General features: G+C 38.1%; 1 protein-coding gene across 1 annotated transcript in view; it reads left to right on the top strand.

Annotated features, from left to right (window-relative positions):
- LOC128643551 (melanocyte-stimulating hormone receptor-like) overlaps nucleotides 1-18,068 on the top strand; it is a 67,520-nt gene extending 49,452 nt beyond the window's left edge. The window contains exon 2 of the mRNA XM_053696392.1: nucleotides 16,657-18,068. Within this exon, the coding sequence (XP_053552367.1) occupies nucleotides 16,670-17,608 (939 nt within the window). The 5' untranslated portion in view covers nucleotides 16,657-16,669 and the 3' untranslated portion in view covers nucleotides 17,609-18,068. The remainder of the gene's footprint in view (nucleotides 1-16,656) is intronic.
- The last annotated feature ends 837 nt before the right edge of the window (nucleotides 18,069-18,905 follow it).

Below are 18,905 nucleotides of genomic sequence, written 5' to 3'. Positions count from 1 at the left end.
CGGACACGGTACCTACGCAGATGTTCCCGTACTGCTGAGAGGCACTGGAGAAAATCTCAGAGTTCAGCTGATTTTCTTCATTACAAATTCATCTTGAACTCCTACTATTCTGCCCTTAATCTCCATAAGCAACCCTACTTCTCTACTCTTATCTTATCAATACTCTCCTCCGCCCTCCCCCACCTCCTAATACAACTTCTCTGTCAGATCAAGACTTTGCCAGCCACTTCAATAACAAAATCCACTCCATCAGAAATGAAATCAGCTCTCAACATAATTCCATTCTCTCACCCCCTCAAATGCTCTCAATCAGCCACAACCCACATAACCTTAAACTTAGCTCATTCTCGCTGTTACTGAGGAAGAATTTTCGGCACTTATACTGCACTCTCACCTCACTACCTGTCCCCTTGACCCTATCCCCTCACAGCTACTCCCCTCCATCTCTGCTACCCTTACCCCTATACTAACACACATTTTCAAACTCTCCCTCAGCACCGGTATATTCCCTCATCGCTGAAACATGCACTGGTCACACCTATCCTCAAAAAACCTTCCCTTGATCCTACCTCCCCATCCAAATACCACCCTATTTCCCTCCTCCCTCTTGCCTCAAAGCTTCTCGAAAAACTAGTATATGCACGCCTATCCCATTTCCTTACATTAAACTCCCTTCTTGACCCACTGCAATCTGGATTTCGTCCCCATCACTTCACAGAGACAGTAATTGTTAAGGTTACCAACAACCTACTTACAGCAAAATCAAAAGGCCACTTCTCTCTGCTTATCCTCCTTGATCTGTCCGCAGCCTTTGACACTGTTGACCACCCTCTTTTGCTCTAAACCCTCCAATCCTTCGGCATCTGTGACACAGCCCTCTTGTGGCTCTCTTCCTACCTGTCAAACCGTACCTTTAGTGTAGCCTTCTCTGGGGCCTCCTCTGCCCCGTCACCACTTTCTGTCAGAGTACCGCAAGGCTCTGTTCTCGGTCCCCTTCTCTTCTCAATCTACACGTCATCACTAGGTTCCCTAATAAGTCCCAAGGTTTCCAATATCATTTGTATGCCGACGACACCCAAATCTACTTCTCTGCACCAGACCTATCTCCTTCCTTGCTAACCAGTGTCACTAACTGTCTTTCTCACATCTCTTCCTGGATGTCCTCTCACTACCTCAAGCTAAATCTCTCCAAAACTGAGCTCCTCATTTCCCCCCCTTCTTCCAAAATCTCCACCCCCAATCTATCTATAACTGTCGACAACTCCATCATTACTCCTACCCCGCATGCCCGATGTCTCGGGGTCACATTTGACTCAGATCTCAGCTCCACAAGACTCTCCCCTAGTTTTGAAAGCTTCAAGCACTCCCTAAAGACTCTACTGTTCAGGGATGCATACATCCTACGCTAACCTTACTTTATACCAGTTCCACTCCTCCATTGCTATCCCCTGAACCCCCTTAGCATGTAAGCCTGAGTCTAGCTGTTTGTAGATCACCTTCTTAAGAGCTGACTACAACAGTGCAACTCTTAGCAGGGCCCTCTACCCATTTGATCCCTATAATTGCTTTGTTGTACTCCGCATTTGTTTATAGCGCTGCAAAATCTGTTGGCGCTCTACAAATAACCGATAATAATAATAAGAGTGGGGGGAAAAAACACCAACAACATAACTTCTCTTGCAATGTATATTTTCTAAAAATTAACCTTGAGGATGGAAAACTAGTCACATGTAAATTTCTTGGGATGGAATGTTCTTTTGTAAGCAATCTGTTTTGACCTTAGATAGCTTTAAATAACATAATCATATTTTGTTAAGTGTTTCCAGAAACAATAAATTTTAATTTGCTAGCCTCGAACATACATTCTTTTTATTGAAGTTTCCTTCTTTATTGCCTCATGTTTTTATTATGCTTTTTACATAATATCCTCAGCAGGACCGTCTTTAACACAGGGCAAAAGGGGCAGCTGCCCTGGGCCCAGTTTCTGTTGAGGGGCCCAAGAGTCCTAAAAAAAAAAAAAAAAATTTTTTTTTTTTTTGTATGGTTCATACCAGACTGCTGATGTGACATGGGGAACACACACATTCAGTCCTAATACTGTCACAGTTCAAAATACTCTGCTTATATTTTTTTTAAAAAACTGTGCCAGACCGTGCCGGTGTCATGTGACATGCCAAGCTAGTGCCATGTGCTGTTTTAGATGTGCACTGTGCAGCACTGAATGCAAAGCCCTAACTCGGCATCCAGCCATTTCCCACTGCATTAGAAAAGGTCCTACTGGGGTTACCACTGTTACCAGGTAACTGCTCTGGTGGTGGTAATTGTTTCTGGGTAGGGCTGACTGTAGGCGCATGTAGCAGAAAGCTGGAGCGGCAGGCACATGAGGATTTGAGCATCTGTGCAGCTGCATACACTGCTTTCTTCAGTCTTGAGGCTGTGTGACTCATCTCACACTGTATCCATGCAGCCTTGGACAGACAGCATCCAGTCTACTGGTCCCCTTAGCCCTGCTCTTTCTGCTGTGGCCCTAAGATCAACTAACTGAAGTTTGTTAGGGGAATAGTGCTTTGTAGAAAGGTGTCAGTGGGAAGAATAAGTGAGTGCACACACGCCCCTCCCCATGCAGCATTGTCTAGTTCAGGGTGAGAGGGAATTTGTTCCTAGCAAAGAAGCGACATGTGCTGGTGTGGCTGATGTATAGCGTCATGCTGATACTTCACACATTAATGTAAGGTTTATTTTTATAGTTTTTATTTTTTCCCTGTCTCAGATTTTACAGCTTCCCATAGTAGTTCTGCTGTTCCAGTCAGTAAACTTATATTTGTCTGCACCTCCATGCTTCCTCCTTTACCTTGCTTTGCTCCTGTTGGCTGCCCTAAATCTCTTTAACCAGCTAACCTCACACCAGAATCACATTCAAAAGAATATTAAATGAATCCACAGTGGAGGAATTTATATATTTATTTACTTATTAATACGGCTTAGGTCCAGTATCACATATTGCATTTTTTTTTTAAATGATTAGCCCAGCAGTGGATGATCCACCGCTGGGCTAATAATAAAAAAAAAATTGATTTAGTTGTTTTTTGGGATGTTGGGGTGGAGAGCGAAATTGCATGGGGTGGGGGGGGGGGGCAAGAAAATTTTTGCCCATGGTCCAATCAATATTAAAGACGGCCCTGATCCTCAGGCACAAAGATATTCTTGGGGGAAAAAATAAAGAGCAATCTTCTCTAATTGACAAACATCTAACTTTGCTAGCCAGATTTTATTTTGTCTATTTTAAGCAGCCTCAAAAGGTTTATATTTATTTAACCATGAGGTTTTAGAAAAAAGTCAGAAGCCTGAAGTAAGGGTATTGGAGCTAAGACTTGTGGTATATGTTAAGCCTTTATGGCATTTTCAGGAAAGCCCTGTCATTTTAAAGCCAATGAAATTTAAATAAAAATAAAGACCTGCTGTTATAGAGTCAGAGCTGGAATTTGTCAGTTTATCGCCTGTACTGGGACTAGGTGACTTGTTTTTTTAAGAAATGCTTATTAAATTATTAAGAACAGATTAAAAGGACAGTCTAAAATAGAATTGTTATTGTTTTAAAAGATAGATAATCCCTTTATTACCCATTCCCCAGTTTTGCATAAACAACACAGTTATAATAATATACTTTTAACCTCTGTGATTATCTTGTATCTAAGCCTCTTCTGACAGCGCCCTGATCACATGACTTTGTATTTATTATCTATTGACTTGCATTTATTACTGTGTTGTGCTAACTCTTAAATAACTCCTCGGGCATGAGCACAATATTATCTATATGGCCCACATGAACTAGTAGTCTTCTGTTGTGAAAAGCTAATAAAAAAGCATGTGATAAGAGGCTGTTTGTAGTGGCTTACAAACAGGCAGAGATTTAGAGGTTTAAATGTTATAAAGTATATTAATATAACAATGTCGGTTGTGCAAAGCTGGGGAATGGGTAGTAAAAGCGTTATTACATCCTTAATGGCATGGAGATAGAAATTGGCACCTATATTGTGCGTTTATGAATATTGTCTGAAGCTAAGCAGAAGTTTTTTGCACTTTTTGTCCATGTGAAATAATTATAATTTGTATACACAAGTTCATATGTGTATAATATATAAGCATGTTTTGTGTTTCAGGTTTCACAATCACTACAAAACTGTGATATCTGAAATGTCTGAATTCTTAGGTAGTTTTGAAATGTAAAGTTGTCTAATTTAATTCATTAGATTAATCATGCAAATTGTTTTGTGCAGATTTTCACAGTTTATTTTTCTAATTTGAGACTCTTTCCATCAGAAAACACTTTGATTGGGCACTTTCATAACTTATTTAGTTAATCTACATAAGTCTGCTCCTTACATTTTGAAGCAGAACCATAGTTGACACTAACATTTTGAATGGCAAACTCAAATTTATTATACACATAGCAAAAACGTTTGTTAATAGCGTTAGTGCCAGGGTTTAAGTTGTCATTCAAATGTTGAAATGTCATGAAATGCTAAATTTAAAGCACCATTAAATATAGTAGACTTGCATAATCAACAAATGCATAAAAAAGACAATGAGTAATAGATTTTTTCAGAAAAATTTTAAAGTTATGTATATTTCCACTCCCCCTGTATCATGTGACAGTCATCAGCCAATCACAAATGTGTATACACATATTCTGTGAATTCTTGCAAATTTTTAGCAGGAGCTAGTGACTGAAAAAGTGTAAATATAAAAAGACTGTGCACAATTTGTTAACCCCTTAATGACCACAGCACTTTTCCATTTTCTGTCCGTTTGGGACCAAGGCTATTTTTACATTTCTGCGGTGTTTGTGTTTAGCTGTAATTTTCCTCTTACTCATTTACTGTACCCACACATATTATATACCGTTTTTCTCGCCATTAAATGGACTTTCTAAAGATACCATTATTTTCATCATATCTTATAATTTACTATAAAAAAAATTATAAAATATGAGGAAAAAATTGAAAAAAACACACTTTTTCTAACTTTGACCCCCAAAATCTGTTACACATCTACAACCACCAAAAAACACCCATGCTAAATAGTTTCTACATTTTGTCCTGAGTTTAGAAATACCCAATGTTTACATGTTCTTTGCTTTTTTTGTAAGTTATAGGGCCATAAATACAAGTAGCACTTTGCTATTTCCAAACCATTATTTTTCAAAATTAGCGCTAGTTACATTAGAACACTAATATCTTTCAGGAATCTCTGAATATCCATTGACATGTATATATATTTTTTTAGTAGACATCCCAAAGTATTAATCTAGGCCCATTTTGGTATATTTCATGCCACCATTTCACCGCCAAATGCGATTAAATACAAAAAATCGTTCACTTTTTTACTAATTTTTTCACAAACTTTTGGTTTCTCACTGAAATTATTTACAAACAGCTTGTGCAATTATGGCTTAAATGGTTGTAAATGCTTCTCTGGGATCCCCTTTGTTCAGAAATAGCAGACATATATGGCTTTGGCGTTGCTTTTTAGTAATTAGAAGGCTGCTAAATGCCACTGCGCACTACACGTGTATCATGCCCAGCAGTGAAGGGGTTAATTATGGAGCATGTAGGGAGCTTTTAGGGATACTTTTAGCTTTAGTGTAGTGTAGTAGACAACCCCAAGTATTGATCTAGGCCAATTTTGGTATATTTCATGCCACCATTTCGCCGCCAAATGCGATCAAATTAAAAAAAACGTTAAATTTTTCACAATTTTAGGTTTCTCACTGAAATCATTTACAAACAGCTTGTGCAATTATGGCACAAATGGTTGTAAATGCTTCTCTGGGATCCCCTTTGTTCAGAAATAGCAGACATATATGGCTTTGGCGTTGCTTTTTGGTAATTAGAAGGCCGCCAAATGCCGCTGCATTTCACACGTGTATTATGGCTAGCAGTGAAGGGGTTAATTATGTAGCTTGCTGGGTTAATTTTAGCTTTAGTGTAGAGCTCAGCCTCCCACCTGAAACATGAGACCCCCTGATCCCTCCCAAACAGCTCTCTTCCCTCCCCCACCCCACAATTGTCCCCGCCATCTTAAGTACTGGCAGAAACTCTGCCAGTACTAAAATAAAAGCTATACTTGGGCTTTTTTTTTGTTTTTTTTGGGCATATTTACATATGCTGCTGTGTAGGATCCCCCCTTAGTCCCCAACCTCACTGATCCCCCACCAAACAGCTCCCTAACCCTCCCCCTCTGCCTTAATGGGCGCCATCTTGGGTACTGGCAGCTGTCTGCCAGTACCCAGTTTAGTAACAAATGTGCCTTTTTTTAAAAAAAAAAATCCCTTTTCTGTAGTGTAGCTTTCCCCCCCCCCAAGACCATCCCCCCACCCCTTCCAGATCCCTTAGATGTTTATTTGTGGCATTTATTTTATTTTTTATTTTAACATTTCACACACAACTTTTCCGTAGTGTAGCGGTTCCCTCCCGCTCCCGCCCCCGTCACGCGCCCCCCCCGCCGCCCCCCGTGCACGCGCGCGCTCCCGTGCGCGCTCCCGATGCTTCCGCCCCCGATCCCGCCCCCCTTCTCTTCATTGATCACATCGATGGCCGCCCACCCGCCGCCCAGACTTGCTCCCACCCACCACGATACCGGCCACCGATGTCCGGTGCAGAGAGGGCCACAGAGTGGCTCTCTCTGCATCGGATGGCCAAGGGGGGTTATTGCAGGATGCCTCCATATCGAGGCATCACTGCAATAACCGGAAAGCAGCTGGAAGCGAGCAGGATCGCTTCCAGCTGCTTTCCAGACCAAGGACGTACGCCACACGTCCTCGGTCATTAACTGTATTTTTTTTGAGGACGTGTGGCGTACGTCCTTGGTCATTAAGGGGTTAATGGAAGTAAATTGGAAAGTTGCTCCTCTATCTGAATCATGAAAATGTAATTTTGACTTGAGTGTCCCTTAAAATCTATCACCCCAAAATGTTTTTTTTTCTGACACTATTGACTGCATAAATAATGACATTACATAGGACATCTAATTAGTTCTAAAATCATGACACCACATAACATAAAAAAACATCCTGCACTATCAAAATTATAAAAATTACTTGTTTAAAAAAAATTAAGAGCAAAATTATGAGAACTGTTTGCATACACATACTATTACTAAAATATAATGTCTTTTAGTATTAAATGTAGGTTAGAGGATAATGAATTGTAGCCACATTATGTATTTTTATATCATTCTTAGTTTTGTTGTTTTAATGATTATTTGAGAGCAAAAATATAAAATATATTTTTATTTATATATTTTAAATGATCATAAGTAGTTTTTGTGGAACATGTATGATTATTATTAGCTGTTAGCTTCTGCTCATGATTATAAGGTTTCTTTGGATACTAAATATGTTTAAGTGCAATATTAAATTGACTAATTGATTACAATACATTTTTAACATTATTTAAGTATGGAAATGTACAATATTGGAAAATTCTGATATTTTGGTTGAATATAAACAAACAAACAAATAATTGGAGAAGAACAGACACAATGCCCAAACATTAGCAAATAAGTTAATTATCTGAAGCTTAACAAAATAACTTACTCTCTGAAATGTGACAGAAGGGCAGATACTTACAGATACTCACAACATGAAGTTTGTCAAATAAGTTGAGGCTTGAAGTTTTAAGTGTTTAAACATTTGGGTATTATGGCCCTTTAAGCGCTGTAGCTTGACAGAAATGCCAATACACATTACTCAAAGATGTGCAGATAAGGTTGCATATTGAAAAAAGAGCTTACCAGCCAGGTTGATGCTATAAAGCTAAGCACTATAGCTAACACTCACTATTTGATGCTTGGAGTATGAGTTGATGTGATGAGGCTTAACAGAAGAACTGACAGTAACAACTTGAAGCTTGGCAGATAAGGTGGATCTTTGAAACTTGACAGAAGAGCAATGCTTTGAAGGTTGACAGAAAAGCAGACACTCACAACTTGATGTTTGGCAGATAAGCAGATGCTCTGATGTTTGACAGAAGAGATAGCAGTCTGAAGCTTGGCAGAAGAGATGGCACTCTAAGGCTCGGTAGAATAGCTGACACTCTGAAAATTTAACTAAGAGCTGAAATGGAAACTTGGCAGAAGAACTTGCACAAGAAAATATGAAGCCTGGCAAGAGAGTAAACCCAATGTGATTCCACAAGAACAGCTAAAGCTAAAGAACACAGAACACAGAAGGATTTTGGAGGTTTGTTAGAACATTTAAGACAAAGATTAAAGGGACACAACCCAAATGTTGTATTTCATGATTCAGATAGAATCATTGTGTTGTATTTCATGATTCAGATAGAGCATGCAATTTTAAGCAACTTTCCAATTTACTCTTATTTAAAATTTTCTCTTAGTAGCTGGCCTTTTTTAGGTTCAGCACCCTGGATAGCAAGAGAACAAAGAAAAATTGATAATAGGAGTAAATTAGAAAGTTGCTTACAATCGCATGCTTGAATCATTAAAGGAAATATTTGAGTTTAGTATCCCTTTAAGTGCATGCTTGCTCCCTTGTAGCATTATCTAAATTTGTCATCATGAACTTTAAGTTCCAGACAACTGTGGCCACATGCACACAAGAAACCCACATGAGGGAACATGGCAGCGATGGTAAGGGACATGCGGGTAAGTATAACCAGCTGCCAGCCATGACTGTGTTAGGTGCAGGCAACTAAGGTTCCTCAAACCCAAAGCTATATACTGTAGATATAAACAATGACAATAAACAAGTAATATATCTAAATTACTCACAAGGCCTATCTGCTCACTTGATAAGTTCTTTAGTAGTTTTGTTACAATTACATTTATTATAATTACATCACATACAAAAATATATTGTAAGATCACCTAAGAAACAGGTTAAATGTAATAAAACATAACCTCTGTGGACTTCCGGTGGGCGGCTCTAGAAGATGGCTGCGAGCCTCTGTTGCTCTGAAGAACTCTCTTTCTAATCTACATTATACTGCCATCATTCTATGCCATCTGCATCTCCCTTGACAGGAAAGCTGTCCGGGAATATTAAGCAGATAGAGATACCCCAATCTTCTCTCTCACGGAAGTCATTTGACTGAACTAAACCCCAATAGGGATCCCACGAGGGACTTAGTGTATATTGAACTGCAGGCCCATTGTCACAAGGAAATGGAATCGAAGGGTGATCTGGCTGTGCAGATACTTGCAGCTTTCCAGCCATCATTGGATCGCTTACTTCTGAGTTTTGACAGGCTACACAAAGTAATACTTGCCACTGTGAAACCTAATCTCACAAACAAGGAGCAGGTACACATAGAGGCCTACTCTCCAGACCGCGATTCCTGCACCCTACCCCGCACTCATCTGCATGGAATTGCCACAAGGGACGACTCACCCGCTACTGCCTTAGATCACTCCCAGATGCGACAGGAGGGAGAAGATATGCCTCTGATGTATTCACCGTATGTGATGAGGAGCATCCTTGTAGGAACTGCTAGACACTGAACTTCACGGGAGAGCACCCCCCTGGCCCGACTTGCGGGACAAATTGCCGCTGTGCCACTGGTCGTGCCTAGTTCTCCCCGGACACTTGCCTTTAAGTTTGATGCGCACCGAGCCGCTGCAGATTTCCCCACTGGCATTCTAAGGCAGATGATCTTTGGCTCTGACTTGCTCCTGCCAGCATCCCACGTGAACCACACAGCAATAACGCATATCGGTACTTCAGGGGAAAGGGAAGGACTGAACCCAGCCAGAGATATCTTCAAAAGCCCAGAATCACAATGGAGCCTGCAAAGCCAAAACAATCTGGACAATGATTATGGAATGACCCGTGAAGGGGTCGGTTAGACTTTAACTATATGCTTTGCTATCTCCTATATACATCTGATGGGTTAAATGTGGAGACTTGTATACTAGGTTTAACAGACATTTGTCTAATTTGCCTGTGTCTGCATTTACACTTTTCTTTTCTCGCCCCCTGCTTGAGAGGAAATGCTCTGTATGCAGTTTTACTTTATTTTATCTCTGATGCAATTTGTCTGCTTCACACTTAACGGAACACTACCCTGGGTGATCTGGGGTGTTGAATTCAGACACACATGCAGGACCGTCTTTAACACAGGGCAAAAGGGGCAGCTGCCCTGGGCCCAGTTTCTGTTGAGGGGCCCAAGAGTCCTAAAAAAAAAAAAAAAAAAAAAAAAAATTATTTTTTTTTGGTATGGTTCATACCAGACTGCTGATGTGACATGGGGAACACACACATTCAGTCCTAATACTGTCACAGTTCAAAATACTCTGCTTATATTTTTTTTTAAAAACTGTGCCAGACCGTGCCGGTGTCATGTGACATGCCAAGCTAGTGCCATGTGCTGTTTTAGATGTGCACTGTGCAGCACTGAATGCAAAGCCCTAACTCGGCATCCAGCCATTTCCCACTGCATCAGAAAAGGTCCTACTGGGGTTACCACTGTTACCAGGTAACTGCTCTGGTGGTGGTAATTGTTTCTGGGTAGGGCTGACTGTAGGCGCATGCAGCAGAAAGCTGGAGCGGCAGGCACATGAGGATTTGAGCATCTGTGCAGCTGCATACACTGCTTTCTTCAGTCTTGAGGCTGTGTGACTCATCTCACACTGTATCCATGCAGCCTTGGACAGACAGCATCCAGTCTACTGGTCCCCTTAGCCCTGCTCTTTCTGCTGTGGCCCTAAGATCAACTAACTGAAGTTTGTTAGGGGAATAGTGCTTTGTAGAAAGGTGTCAGTGGGAAGAATAAGTGAGTGCACACACGCCCCTCCCCATGCAGCATTGTCTAGTTCAGGGTGAGAGGGAATTTGTTCCTAGCAAAGAAGCGACATGTGCTGGTGTGGCTGATGTATAGCGTCATGCTGATACTTCACACATTAATGTAAGGTTTATTTTTATAGTTTTTATTTTTTCTCTGTCTCAGATTTTACAGCTTCCCATAGTAGTTCTGCTGTTCCAGTCAGTAAACTTATATTTGTCTGCACCTCCATGCTTCCTCCTTTACCTTGCTTTGCTCCTGTTGGCTGCCCTAAATCTCTTTAACCAGCTAACCTCACACCAGAATCACATTCAAAAGAATATTAAATGAATCCACAGTGGAGGAATTTATATATTTATTTACTTATTAATACGGCTTAGGTCCAGTTTCACATATTGCAATTTTTTTTTTAAATGATTAGCCCAGCAGTGGATGATCCACCGCTGGGCTAATAATAAAAAAAAAATTGATTTAGTTGTTTTTTGGGATGTTGGGGTGGAGAGCGAAATTGCATGGGGTGGGGGGGCCAAGAAAATTTTTGTCCATGGTCCAATCAATATTAAAGACGGCCCTGCACACATGTCGACCTCTATGACACTTACGCACAATTACTATTTGCCAGTGTATGTTTATACATTTTAGAAAGTACCATGATTAGAAACACATAAAATTAGAGTGGCCTTTGATTTTGATTTTACTTAGTAACCTTGCTGAAATATACCAACTTGCACGAATCCCTGCTTAACAGATACATTACTTAGGTTGTAAACTATTAAAGCCTGGCCATTCATGACTAGACATGCACTGAATCTCTACACTGCCCTCTAACTTAGCAGAAGCATTTGCACCAAATTGGGATTTGGCAATTTGTTTTCATTTTATAAACCATCGCAATATTTTTAAGACTAGACTAACAATGTAGATATTATCATTAATATCATATCAGAGTTTGGTGACACATGTTGCTACATTATTCTGAATAAATTTAACCCCTACACGATTGCAGCACGTTACTGCTTTAAGGTTCTGTGGGCTTAACCCTTGCCCTTGTCATTACATATAAGTGTCTACCCTATATTCTGTCCAACTATGTCAGCATGCTTATCAAGTTTCCTCACTGTATACCTGCAGTTTTCTTAATAGCTTACTTGCTGTTTTAATATTTGGAAATCCTGGAATGTTATTGTAGTTTGTTAATACCTACTCTCTTGAGATACATACACTTCCCTCTTAACGTCTCCCATGAACACTAGTATCGTATCAGGGCAGAGTGACACATGCCGCTATATTCATTATAGCGGCTGAATAAAATCAACCCCTACACGACTGCAGCACGTTACTGTTCTGATGTTTCTATGGGCCCAGCCCTTTCCTTTATTAAATGCCAACTCTATATTCTGTCCAAAAATGTCAACATATACATCAAGTTTCCTTATCATATACCTGCAGCTCTCCCAGTAGCTTTTATTACCGACCCTCCCGTTCCCATTGGCCCCATATGGCTTATCAGTGGAACCTCTGTTGTTATCTGAGAACTGCACAACTGCATGTTTGAATTACAAGAGTTACATCCTCTTAGTTGTGTGCTTACTGTTCTAATGTTAGGAAATTTTAGAATGTTATTTTATTTTGTTAATACCCACTCTCCTGAAGTACATACACTTCTCTTCTATCGTCTCTCATGACCAATATGTTGATATCTCATAAACTTAAAAAGTCTTCACCAATACAAATGGTCCAACACTATTACTGACCTAATTTTGTACTAATGTTAACACGCTGTGCTATGGATTATTATGCGAGGCACGCAGGTATGATATTTATATGACTGTATACACTTGTTGTGTTCCCCCCCCCCATTCCTTACCACTCTACCCGTCCTTCTCCCCTGACATCCCCCCCCTTATTCCCTTTCTGTCTCCCCTGTTTTATGTTTGTTTGGTTGTTTGTTAATAATATTAAAACCCCAATATTGTGGTGCAAACCCATATCTATTAGATTGAACTATGGTTAATTTTTAAGTTACATGTTTGTTACTGTATGAAATAACATGGTTGACCTATGGTAAATTTGAAAGCTACATATTTGTTATTGCATGAAATCGCAGCTGCCTGTATTGTTATATCTGCTTCTTTCTTGGCTCACCCTGCGAGGCAGGCTGATGATGCAACTTGTAACTTTGCACCCTTTATTGGTTATAAATAAAAGTTTAAAAAAATTAAAAAAAAACATAACCTCTGTGTATTATTTGTACTTAAACTATGAACAAAATGTTCTGTAAATCGCTTTGTAACTTTAGGACATTTTTTTATCTGAGATCTGTGATGCAAATTTTAAAAATAAAAATTACAAACTGTCATAAGTGTTATTTAAAGCTATTGTACATAGTTCAGTAGTAAGGTGCATTTGAAAACCAGTGTTTAATTTATACTGCCTACTTGAATTTAAACTAAAACTATTATTGCTTTCCTGTATTGTCCCGCGTGGAACTTCATTTAGGTTGATGGAATCCATTTTAAAAGACATAATCAAGCTGCCATTTTTGTGACAGTCACTTAATATGGCAGCCCATTGCAAACAATTTCTGCTCATCGATGATGTGATCAAAATCCTGGTGGAAAAAAACAAAAAACATTACAATGTAAATAGGTGACAAGTACAGGCATACCTCATTTTATTGCGCTTCGCAGATATCGCTCTTTTTACAAATTGAAGGTTTGTGGCAACCCTGTGTTGAGTAAGTCTATCAGCGCCATTCTTTGCCAATGTATTTACACATATAAACATATGGATACACATATATACACACCTATATATACACACCACCAGCAAAAAGATTATGACTCACTAAAGGCTCAGATGATGGTTAGCATTTTTTTTTAGCAATAAAGTATTTTTTTAATTAAGTTATGTACATGGTTTATTGAGACCTAATGCAATTGCACACTTAATAGACTACAGTATAGTGTAAATATAACTTTTATATGCATTGGGAAACAAAAAAATTAGTGTGACTCACTTTATTGCATGGTGGTCTGGAACTAAACCCACAATATTTCTGAGGTACACCTGTAATTAGAAAGTAAGTGGCACACATCACCTAACATCACAATTTCTTGCTAAGACACGATATACTTGCACAAATGCCTTCCCATAATGACTTCCCTGGTAAAGTGTTATGCTCATTGCGGATGGATACAATATAAATGATTAGCAAACATTAACATAACATTGTATGGGTACTAATGTTTTCCTTATATATTATTCTCTTACCCCTCGACCCATGCATCACAATAAATACTGATTTTGACCCGATCCTCCCAACCATGTTGAACTTATAGCACCACATGCTAACCCATACTATCGCAGTCATGTTTTTAATTCACTAAGAGACGTTAGTGGTTTTGCTGTCACTGATGGGCAGTACAGTTAAGATGAAAGATTCAAATACAGCATACAATTTTAAATATTGTTTAATTTTACTTCTATTATCAATTTTGCTTCATTTTCTTTGTATCCTTTATTGGAGGAGCAGCAATGCACTACTGAGAGCTAGCTGAGCACATATGTAAGCCAATGACAACAGGCATAAACAAGCATCCACCAATCAGAAGCTAGCTCCCAGCTCCTGAGCCTACCTAGTTATTCTTTTCAACAAAGGATACCAAGGGAACAAAGCAAATGAGAAAAAATAAGTAAATTGGAAAGTTGTTTAAAATTGTATGCTCTATCCGAATCATGATTTTTTTTTTTAATTTTATGTGCCTTTAATAATGATGGGGTGTGCATATACATAGGCATATATTGGGACAAAAAAGGGGTCACAATATATGTCATAATGGTTCAAATATTAATGTAATACATAGTATATTTCTCTATACATAGACACACACACTTATATATATGCACAGTATACAGTATGTCTCTCTCTCCCATAGTTATGCAGTCCTTAGTATATTATCCTCTGAAAAATAATACGTAACTTGGATGACACTAAACATAAATTAATCCTTACATTTTTATAAATTTTAAAAAAGTTTTAATTTAATTTATATTGTAATAATTTGATATACAGGGCTAAATTACGAGTGGCATGCTAACTGTAGCATGCAAGCTTTAAGGGATATTTTGCAGCTCTTTGCGAGCAACAAATATTGTGCGTATTGTGAGTCAAAAAGAAACGAGTTTGCTTAAGTACAATCGGATTTAAAGAGCGTCGGTTTAGCACAACTTCAGAGCTCTGTTTAACTGCTACGTGAGACAAAAAAGTTGCACACAAAACATAAAAAATACATTTAATAGTACAGTTACACTTATAATAACACTGGCTGTTGTATATATATATATATATATATATATATATATATATATATATAAAATTGCATTAAAAATTTATAAGGGCTCAAAGATATGAGGTCTCAGGTGTTAGAAAAAAAAAGCATGCAAAGGGCTTTAACATAGAGATACATACACATGCCTTAATATGTATACGTGTATATAGGCCCTTTGTAGTCAAGTATAGCTTGATATATATCTACTCCTAACATGTGTATACATATATAGACATATATACCTGTATACATATAAGTGCATTGGAGCCCTTTGCAGTCAAGTAGCTGAAAACATGACAAATCATATTTATTCAATATTCATATTTAATAAAATGTTTAACTGTGTATTTACTGTAAATATTTCACATTCCAATGTTCTTCACATAGGGGAATATGTTCTAAGTATTTTTAAATAGATATTCCTATATAAATCTGTATATATCAATACATAAATATAATCATATCTATATATATATATATATATATATATATAAAGGCAAAGTTCAGTATCTGCATTCTCACCACCTCTCCACAACTGCCAGGGTGCTCTCAGTAGTATGTAGCAGCAAATGATTCCACGCACTCACTGGACTTCTGACAACAAATGCAAATTTTATTATAGTAACGTTTCGGGACTAGTAGTGTCCCTTCTTCTTCTGAAGAAGGGACACTACTAGTCCAGAAACGTTACTATAATAAAATTTGCATTTGTTGTCAGAAGTCCAGTGAGTGCGTGGAATCATTTGCTGCTATATATATATATATATATATATATATATATATATAGCTAGATATTTCACAAAAAAATAATCATATATATAGAGAAATATATATTTAAGAATAAATAGAACTTCTATGTGAAGAACATTGGAATGTGAAATATGTCAGCTTTAGCACACTTAAATAAATGCAGACTTTTTACTTTCAACTCATAATACGAACGCAACCTGACTTGTGCAAAAAAGCCTCAGCCTAGCAAAGTTAACGCGCAAGCGGGAACACTGAATAGCTCTCCACTCTTAATCTAGCCCACGTCACTACTCATCAAAAACACCTATTTTATTTTGTACCATAATTGAGATACAATATATACTAGGGATGCACATTTGGATCTGAATGTGGAAGTAAGTAGCGGCTCGTGCCCTTTGTATATTTTCATAGCCGGATTGATTCTTGTAAAAATCCCCACTCTAAGATCTGGATTTGCAGAGATCTAAGTGTGGGGATCTTTTACAGGAATCAATCCGGCTATGAAAATATCCGAAGGGCACAAGCCCTTGGTTATTGGAAAATAGCTACTTCTGACTATTTTTAAACAAACGGTTGGTAATAATAATCATGAAATTATCTCAAACTTTACTGGTATAAACTTATAGATCTACCTGTTCAGTGCACCTAACATGCAAGTCCCCACATTTTACTTAGTAACTATGTCAGAGAAGTTTCAATGTCATGTTTTTGTCACATGTGATATGAAGAATAATAGAAATTGTTATTAGTTTTTATTTTTCTCTGTTTTTCAGTCCAATCTTCAGAATGACCCTGGGGATCCCAAATTCAAATGTCAACTTCTCCAACAACAGCCTTCCTACACAACAGCCCAACCAAACAAATAACTATGTGGAAATTCCAGAAGAGCTCTTCCTGACCCTTTGTGTGTTCAGCTTGCTAGAGAACATCATGGTGGTAGTAGCTATTATGAAGAATCACAATTTGCACTCCCCTATGTATTACTTCATTTGCTGCCTAGCTGTGTCTGACATGCTTGTTAGCATCAGTCACCTTGGAGAGACTTTAATCATGGTCCTCTTAAACCATGGACTTCTGAAAGTCGAGCAACATATGCTCAAACAGATGGACAACATTTTTGACATGATGATCTGCTGCTCACTGGTGACATCCCTTTCTTTTCTTGGGGCTATTGCAGTGGACCGTTATATAACCATCTTCTATGCCTTGAGATACCACAGCATTATGACTTTAAGAAGTGCAGGAATTGCTATAGCTAGCATCTGGCTGGCCAGTACAGTCTGTAGCATCATCTTCATTATCTATCATGAAAGCGACGCAGTAGTGCTTTGTCTCATTGTTTTCTTTCTTTTCATGCTGGCTTTGATGGTGGCCTTGTATATCCACATGTTTCTTTTGGCAAGACGTCATGCACGTAGCATTTCTGCTTTGCAAAAGGGTAAAAGGAGTAGGATCAATCCACACCTGGCCAGTGCAAACATGAAGGGAGCTATCACCCTCACAATGCTATTGGGAATCTTCTTCCTTTGTTGGGGACCCCTCTTCCTCCACCTCACCCTGTTTGTGTCCTGCCCAAAGAACCCTATCTGCAACTCTTACTTCAGATACTTTCACTTCTACCTCATTCTTATTATTTTTAACTCTGTCATTGATCCACTTGTTTATGCTTTCAGAAGTCAGGAGCTGAGGAAGACTCTGAAGGACATTATTTTGTGCTCTTGGTGACAAGGGGTGTAAACTAAAAAAACAGCATGCAACAATTGAACTCTTCTTTGTCCTCCTTTATTCTCCAAAACTCAGAAAAACAAACCATAAGAGATGCCAATACCACTGGAAACTATTTCCATCAGATCAAAAACATTATAAATGATATAAATACCATGTAGATGAAGCAATAATAGATTCAGTCATGCATAAATGTGATATGTAGCTTTTTTGTGCAGTTCTAAACAGAATATGGTTACGATAAAGGTTTGTATTATAAATCCCTGAGTGATTTATCTATCTTCCACCCTTTTGTCTGTCTATCTATCTGTCTGTCTGTATTTATACACACATATATTGCACAGTACAATAAATAAACCAGCTTCACGTTTAAGGTGATGGTAAACTGTCCCCTTTATAAAATCAGATCCAGAATGTTAGTGATATTTTAGATGGAGTTTCATTTATCAGTTGTAATGAAGTTGCGCTATAACTTACTTTTAATATAGATATGAAATTCAAATTCCTAGCACTCAAAGTAAATTTTTTCTGTGAGCTAACAGTTTGAATTGTTTTACAATCAGCACCCTCCCAATATGGCACGTTTGTTGCTGATTGGAGAACAATTCAAACCGTTAGCTCACAGAAAAATTTACTTTGAGTGCTGGGAATTTGAATTTCATATCCATATTAAAAATTAAGTTATAGCGCAACTTCATTAAAAGTGATACATGAAACTCCATCTAAAATGTCACTTTTATAAAGGGAAGAGTTTACTATCACTTTAAGCAGGTGTTGTTTTATATATTATTTATATTATGCTCTAAATAGAGAATATTAATTATGTGATAATTAATGATTTGATGGTTACAATTATGAGAAATTATGATAGGGCAGCTGATTAACCAATTATGCTCAAGAAGGAATATAACAAAGTCAGTGCATGTGAAGTCATGGGAACCATGATTTCTATAAAATTTTACTACTCCTAAAAATTGCATGGCTTGGTCCTTAGAATACTGGACTGTTCCTAAAATTTATAAACATATCATATGGCTCAATTCAAACTTTCAATATTTCCTAGAGTACAGTTTTAAGAGCCACCAGGAAAAAATAATGCAACAAATACTTGTTTGTGGTAGTCGAAGTGCCAGGGCTTGAAACAGGTACAAACCAATTATTCACATTTCTATGGTTAGTTACTGAACTCATTTAACCTATACATTTGTGATTCTAGAAACATAAGTAGTTGTTTTGTTGTATGCACCAGAAGGTGTAAAAACTAAAATATATAACTGCATACGTTCAGCAGACACAT

Source organism: Bombina bombina, unplaced genomic scaffold (assembly GCF_027579735.1).
Source record: "Bombina bombina isolate aBomBom1 unplaced genomic scaffold, aBomBom1.pri scaffold_570, whole genome shotgun sequence".
Lineage (NCBI taxonomy): Eukaryota > Metazoa > Chordata > Amphibia > Anura > Bombinatoridae > Bombina > Bombina bombina.
Note: the sequence above shows the minus strand (reverse complement) of the source record. Positions and strands in the feature narration are given on the sequence as shown.